At 45.6% G+C, this 7918-nt stretch overlaps 1 protein-coding gene across 1 annotated transcript in view; it reads left to right on the forward strand.

Moving 5' to 3' along the window:
- Catsperd (cation channel sperm associated auxiliary subunit delta) overlaps window positions 1–7918 on the forward strand; it is a 48249-nt gene that overhangs the window by 2974 nt on the left and 37357 nt on the right. The window contains exons 4-5 of the mRNA XM_005371138.2: window positions 686–803; window positions 4481–4545. Of these exons, the coding sequence (XP_005371195.2) occupies window positions 686–803; window positions 4481–4545 (183 nt within the window). The remainder of the gene's footprint in view (window positions 1–685; window positions 804–4480; window positions 4546–7918) is intronic.

A 7918-nucleotide genomic window follows, 5' to 3' on the forward strand; every position in this document is an offset into this window, starting at 1 on the left:
CCAGAGTCCACGGAGAAGTGTGGTCTGCAAACCACCAGAGTCCATGCAGAAGCATGGTCTGCAAACCACCAGAGTCCACGGAGAAGCGTGGTCTGCAAACCACCAGAGTCCACGGAGAAGCGTGGTGTGCAGAGGACATGGAGAAGCGTGGTGTGCAGAGGACATGGAGAAGTGTGGTGTGCAAAGGTACACCAGAGTATGCAGAGGCAGAGAGAGGATGGGACCTGGAGCTCTGAGCACCAGCCAAACAGAGAACTCCAGGTTCAGTGAGACCTGACCTCGGAATAGGAGATCAGAGGAAACTTGGTGGTTAGAGCATTGGGCTCAATCCCCAGCACCCACAGGTGGCTCACAACCACCGCTACTCCAGCTCCAGGGGTCTGACACCCTCTTCTGGCCTCTGATATGCCCAAAGGCACGTGCCAGATACACATAAATACAAATAGAGAACCTTTTTAAAAGTTGAATTTGTACCAGGCAGTGCACACTTTTAATCCCAGCACTTGGGAGGCAGAGGCAGATGGATCTCTAAGATCAAGGCCAGCCTGGTCTACAGAGCGAGTTCCAGGACAGCCTGGACTACAGAGGAAACCCTGTCTCACAAAAACAAAACAAAACAAAACAAATGTAGAATTTGCTTTGTGTGTGAGTAACTCCATGTCACAGCGTCTGTCTTTATTCTTAGACAGGATTGCCATCGGTTACAAGCGCATTCTTTGCTCCTGGTTCAATCCTACTGTTCGTGGTGAATAGGAAAGTCTTCATTTACAATTACCGTATGGACACCTGGAGTGATACTAACGGTTAGTGGTCCCCCATGCCTGAAGCATGTCCCCCGCCCCCTACAGCTCCGTGACCTCTGTGATGTCCCTGTTCCTTTGCTGAACTTGGTTTTGTTTTGTTTTGTTTTGTTACCGAGTATGTGGTCAATTTTTGCGAAGGTTCCATGAGGTGCTGAGAAGAAGGTATATTCTTTTCTGTTTGGATGGAATACTCTATAGATGTCTGTTAAGTCCATTTGAGTCATAACATCTGTTAGTTCTCTTATTTCTCTGTTCATTTTTTGTCTGCTTGACCTGTCCAGTGGTGAGAGGGGAGTGTTGAAGTCTCCCACTATTAGTGTGTAGGGTTTAATGTATGATTTAAGCTTTAGAAGTGTTTCTTTGACATATGAGGGTGCCCTTGTATTTGGGGCATAGATGTTCAGTATTGAAATTTCCTCTTGATGGATTTTTCCTGTGACTAATATGAAGTGTCCTTCTTTGTCTCTTTTGACTGATTTTAGCTTGAAGTCTATTTTGTTAGATATTAGGATAGCTACACCTGCTCGTTTCTTAGGTTCATTTGATTGGCATATTTTTTCCCAACCCTTTACTTTGAAACGATGTCTGTCTTTGAGGTTGAGATGCATTTCTTGTATGCAGAAGAGGGATGGATTCTGTTTTCGTATCCAATCTGTTAGCTTGTGCCTTTTTATGGGTGAGTTGAGTCCATTTACATTAATGGATGTTAATGACCAGTGGTTGCTATCTCCTGTTAATTTAGTTTTCATCGTTGGTGATGTTAATTTGTGCATTTTTTTTCTTCTTCGGGATTTTCTGTAATGAGATCATCAATTGTGTGTGTATTTGTTGGTGTAGCCATCTTCCTTGGGTTGGACTTTTCCTTCTAGTATTTTGTGTAGGGCTGGGTTTGTGGTTAGATATTGGTGATATCTGGATTTGTCTTGGAATATCTTGTTTGTCCTTCTATGGTGATCGACAGTTTTGCTGGTTATCGTAGGCTGGGCTGGCAGCTGTGGTCTCTTAATGTCTGCTTAATGCTTGACCATGACCTTCTGTGTTTCATTGTCTCCACTGAGAAGTCAGGTGTAATTCTGATAGATCTACCTTTATGTGTTACTTGGCCTTCTTCCTTTGCTGCTCTTAATATTCTTTCTTTACTCTGTATGTTTAGTGTTTTGATTATTATGTGGTGAGAGGACTTTTTTGGGTCTAGTCTGTTTGGTGTTCTGTAAGCTTCTTGTATCTTCATAGATATATCTTTCTTTAGGTAGGGAAAGTTTTCTTCTGTGATTTTGTTAAATAAATTTTCTGTGTCTTTGAGTTGAACTTCTTTCTTCTTTTTCTATACCTATTATTCTAAGATTTGGCCTTTTCATGGTGTCTCATATTTCATGGATATTTTGGGTTAAGCTTTTGTTAGATTTAATGCTTTCTTTAACTGATGAGTCTATTTCCTCTATGTTCTCTTCAGCGCTTGAGATTCTCTCTTCCATCTCTTGTATTTTGTTGTTCATGTTGCATTTGTGGTTCCTGATCTTTTTCTCATGATTTTTGTTTCTATAATTCCTTTGGCTTGTGTGTTCTTTATTGTTTCTATCTCAGTTTTCAAGTCCTGAATAGTTTATTTTATATGTTTGAGTTCTTTTTCTTGGTTTTCTTTAAGTGATTTGCTGATATCTTTCAGTTTTTGTTTATTTTTTCCTCCATTTCTTTAAGGTAATTTCTCATTTCATCTTTAAGAATTTCAAACATTCTCTTGAGTTTATTTTTAGATCATTTTCTTCTGGTTCATCCATATTTGGTTGTTCAGGTCTTACTTTTGTAGGGTCTTTAGGTTCTACTGGTATTGTGTTTTTCTTTGTGGTGTAGCGTGTGATGTTACCTTTTCTACTCATCTTTTCCTCTAATAGGTGTGGTTGGGGCTGACTGAGATTCTGTTGATTAATCTTCTAGGTGCCAGTGAATCCAAAGCTCAGATAGTTGTTCCTCGTGGTACAGTCAGTGCCACAGTTCTAGTTACTCTGTTTGTTACTCCTGTTCCTGCAGATAGCTCAGTGCTCCTGTGCTTGGCTCTGCCCCCTTGGATTTTGCTGTCTCAGGCCTACTTTGGCCTAGGCTGCTGGCTTTGATCTGTTTCTGTAAATCTTGGTCTGGATATCCTCCTGCAGAATTCCCAGGCTTGAAGTTGGACCTGTTGTGGTGGAGATCGCAGACTCTGAGTCAGGTTGCTGGCTCAATCCTGGTCCGTCAGTGTCCCAGGACTGGGTTGGCTCCTGGCTTCTGCTCCTGGCTTCTGCTCCTTGTTTCCTCAGGTTCTCTCTGTCCTAGCGGTCTGGTTTTGTTTTAGAGACAGGGACTCGTACAGCACAGACAGGCCTCACCCAGTTAAATAGCCAGAATGACCTTGAATTGGTGGTCTCCATCCCCATCTCAGCGGTGCTGGGGTGGTAGGAATGGCGCCACCATGTATGGTTTATGTTGTGTCGAGGTGGAACCTGTGGCCTGTGCATGCTATGTAGGACCTCTGCCCTGAGCCGCAGCCCCATTCCAAAGTTTGGTGGGTTTTTTTCCTTTTTATTGTATTGTATCAGTGTTTGCCGCATTTGTTTAAATTTTTTTATATTTATTTATTATGTATACAGTATTCTGTCTGTGTGTCTGCCTGCAGGCCAGAAGAGGGCATCAGATCTCATTCCAGGTGGTTGTGAGCCACCATGTGGTTGCTGGGAATTGAACTCAGGACCTTTGGAAGAACAGGAGTTCTTAACTGCTGAGCCATCTCTCCAGCCCCCATTTGTTTAATTTTTAAAGATGTGTTCTCTGTCTTACCTTGCCTGCCTAAGGCACCTGACTGGTCTAATAAAAAGCCCAATGGCCAATAGCAAGGGAGGTATAAGTGAGACTTCCAGGCAGGGAGAGTAAGGACGAGGAGGAAGAATTTAGGCTGAAGATAGAAGAGAGACATCAGGGAGATGCTAGGGGCAAGCCAGTCAGACATGGAGGAAGCAGGGAAGTAGGACACCCAGAATGAAGGAAAGGTAAAAAGTCCTGAGGCAAAGCCGGTTAAATTAAGTTATAAGAGCTAGTGGACAAACCTAAGCTAAGGCTGAACATTCATAGTTAATAATAAGTCTCCATGTCTTTTTGGGGGGCTGGTTGGTAGCCAAAGGAAAACTCCAACTTCAGGGTCCCCTGGAACTGGAGTCACAGGAATCTGTGAGCTTCCGTAAGGGTCTCTTCTGTGAGAGCTGTGGTTCTCTAACCACTGAGTCATCTTTCCAGCCCCCGTGTTGTTCTGAGAAGGACCTAACTCCATAGGGCAGGCTGGCCTCAGGTTCACAATCCTCCTGCCTCAGCCTTAAGTCGTAAACTAGCAGGCAGATGCTACCATGCCTGGCCTAACACTTAACTTTGGAGAATTCAAAATATGCAGCCAGGTGTGTTGGCGCAGGACTCTCAGCCCAGCATTTGGGATGTGGAAGCAGGAAGTTTCAGAATTTGCATGTCAACCAGGGATGGCTAGTCAGTTGTAGGTCGATGAGATCCTATCTCAAAAACAGAAAGAAAAGTCACAGCTGCCTATGGCTCCACCTCCAGGGAACAATGTCCTCTCCTGGCCACTTCAGGCACCTACGCTGTGCACACACGCACGCCCATATTTACAATGTAACTCTTTTAACTTATCTTCCTTTCAGGTGTAAGAACTCCTGTCTCACATATTAGTGGCGACAGTTGTTGTTATAATAACAGATTTTGCCTGGTAAGTTGGAATCTTTTATTTAAATAGAATATTCGAGCCTAAGTGCAAATACTTAGAAATGACCTAGGAACCCATAAGTAGAGGTAGCCATAGGTAGTGTCACTTACCCATACTCAGAGGAAGGCTGGACCATGAGGTAACCTCCCTTGGGATTGACCAGTCAACCCGACTAAGTGTGCATCTTCCTTTATTGTTGTGTGTTGGGATGCTTTCTTGATTTTTGAGGAAGGGTCTCCAGGCCAAATATGACTTTCAACTCCTGATCCTCCTGTCTCCACCTCTAAGGAGCTAGGAGGACAAGCATGACCTGAGCACTCCCTTACACTGCCCGACACAGTTTTTGTTTGTGTAATAGACAGTAAAGTCTGGGGGCTGGAGGCAGGCAGATGTGAGCTGTGAGGTCCAGGCTGGTCTGGTGTTCATAGTAAGGTCTAGACTAGCCGGGGCTACCTAGAACTATCAAGGACTGGGAGAGGCAGGCAGGCAGAGAGAGAAAGAGAGAGAGAGAGAGAGAGAGAGAGAGAGAGAGAGAGAGAGAGAGAGAGAGAGAATGATTGTCCCTTAGCACCCAGCTGGTGGTCAACACTAGGCAGGATGGCTCAAGCCCCATCTCAGGTCCACACTGCAGTGGCTGTCATCCTGGAAGGTGGTCTTTCCAGCCCCTTCAGCTGATCTTTCAGCTTTCCCATTCCTGCTGCCCTGCTGTGCCCGGAGGGGGTGGTGTGAGCGTCCTGCCCCTTGTTCTCAGCACCTGGTGCCCTCTGTAAATGGCTGCCTGAGAACAGTGTTTATTTGGCTTTGATAGAAACATATGTTTGGATGTTGTCAGTGGAGCTAAAGGATAGTATTGGGGTCCCACAGGCTTGTGACCCAGAGTTTCCTGAAGGCTTATCAGGCTTGGAGTCCCTCCTCCTGTCCTGAGGGTCTCTCACAGGTGGGGGTGGCGTGGCATACCTGGGCAAGCCCTCTGATGCTTATTCTCCCACTGCACCCGCCTAGCACTTCCTGGCAGTGAAAGCCGCCAGCAGGAAGGAAGCTTCCTGGTAATTTGTTCTCTATCTGTGACTAAGGTGTGTGGAATCTTTTGCAATAGGATCACGTCAGCTAGGTCTAGTAGATGACCAAGAAGCCTGTATTGTTTGGGGCCTCAGGGCCTCCCCAAACAATGGCTCATGTGGAAGCCCCCCACATCTGGCATGAGGCTTTTATGCAACACCCAACAGCTTCAAGGGGTGGCAGTGTGCACACCCGTAGGCTCTCTTCCCCAATAACTTTTAAAAAGTCATACACACACTTTTTAATTTCTTTACATTTATTTATTTATTTATTTATTTATTTGAGACAAGGTTTCTCTGTATGCCCCTGGTTGTTCTGGAACTCTCTCTTAGACCAGGTTAGCCTTGAACTCACAGAGATCTGCCTGCCTCTGCCTCCTGAGTGCTGGAATTAAAGGTGTGTGCCATCACTGCCTGACTCAAAAACAATTTTTGAGAGGCAGGCGGATCTCTGTGAGTTCGAGACCAGCCTGGTCTACAGAGCTAGTTCCAGGACAGGCTCCAAAACCACTGGGAAACCCTGTCTCGAAAAACCAAAAAAAAAAAAAGTTAATTGAAACTAGGGTTGGTGCCCCACTCCTGCAATCTCAGTACTCAGAAAGCTGAGGCAGGAGGATAGTCATGACTTTGAGACTGACTAATTTTGGCAAACAGTGAGACCTCAAAAAAAAAATTAAACAGATAAAAGAAAAAACAAAAAACAAGAGCAAAGACCAGCCAAGTGTTTCAGTGCGTAAAGGTGCTACCCAAGACTGACACCTGAGCTGGGTTCCCAGAAACCACATCAAGGTGGGAGAAGAGACTCACCTCCACAGAGCTGCCTTCAACCTCCACAATGTATGCATGAGAGAGAAAGAGAGAGAGAGAGAGAGAGAGAGAGAGAGAGAGAGAGAGAGAGAAAGGTACAAACAGGCCTGATCACAGCCTGTGGTCAGGATCACAGGAACCATACCAGTGAAGCTGGCATTAGAGACTCCTGAAGGCAGGTTCATACCGGGTGGAAACCGTGGGAAGGAGTGCAGTCAGGTGCATGGGGCAGCTCAGCACGGGATGTAGTGGGAAGCCGAAGGCTCGTTTACATCGGAAATGATGATCCTGAGGTCGTATTGAGAGCACTGGGCAGGCAAAGCAATTGATTTTATGTGAACCTTGCAAAGTCTGGCATCAGCCTAGAGAAGCTAGGAGCTGCCAACGTGGTGTGCCATACTGTGGGATAGCCCTTCGGAACACTGTGAATATGCATTACTCTCATTGGTTAATAAAGAATGAACTGGCATTAGCAAGACAGCCAAACTAAGGATTCTGGGAAGAAGGGTGGAGTGAGAGAAGTCTCCAGGAGACAAGGGATCAAGACAGGACAAACCATGTGGCGATACATAGATGAATAGAAACGGGTAAATTTAAGTTGTAAGAGCTAGTTAGTAATGAGCCTCCAAGCTTTTATATTTAATAAGCCTCAGTGTGGTTATTTGGGAACTAGCAGGCAGGACAGAAACTTCTCTGACAGTAAGACAAGGGTTTTGATGTCCTGACACCCTTTCCTTGCCGGTGAGTTTCTCACAAGGTGGGTTTTCAGGGAGGGCCCTTCCTGAGTACCCATCCCTCTGTTTGTGGGGTGGGGGACACCTACTCTGTGACTGAAAGACCCTCGGTTTCAAGGGCGTTTGGAGATACCCCCAGACTCAATAAACCAGGCCAGCGGATGCAGTCAGCAAGAAGCTTCTTTAATGCTCACAAGCGCTTGTGGGTGACCCAGCAGCTCCCGCCAGCTGAGCACCCCGAGCAAGCTCTCTAACCAGCATTTATAGTATTTTACAGGTTACATGATGGGGGAGCATAGCAACAGCAATTTCACTGGTCCTTTAAATGGCTAGCTTAGGTCATCCTGGGGACAGCATGGGGGAGCATAGCAATCTGACAGTTTTGATAAGGTACCCTAGGGGGCTGCTTTGACAGTTTTGATAAGGTACCCTAGGGGGCTGCTTTGACAGTTTTGATAAGGTACCCTAGGGGGCTGAATGTTTTCTCATGACCAGCTACAACCCACAGATACCCTGTTCTGGCGCCAGCTGTCCATAAGGGAGACAGTGTCTGACTCAAAGGTCACATATCTCTGTCTCCTAAAGGTTAACTCAGTTCACATCTGTCGTTTATCAGGGATGGCCAGGACACTACTCTCAATTTGTAGGGAGAAGCTCTGGCCTTGTAAATAAAACAGCCAGTTGTAAAATGACCTAAGCTTCCCAGACACCTGAGAAAATAGCTCACTGTGAATGAATGATCCTTGATCTGCTGAGAAAGCTGCTGACAGTCTGTTC

Source organism: Microtus ochrogaster, unplaced genomic scaffold, assembly GCF_000317375.1.
Source record: "Microtus ochrogaster isolate Prairie Vole_2 unplaced genomic scaffold, MicOch1.0 UNK98, whole genome shotgun sequence".
NCBI classification, from domain to species: domain Eukaryota; kingdom Metazoa; phylum Chordata; class Mammalia; order Rodentia; family Cricetidae; genus Microtus; species Microtus ochrogaster.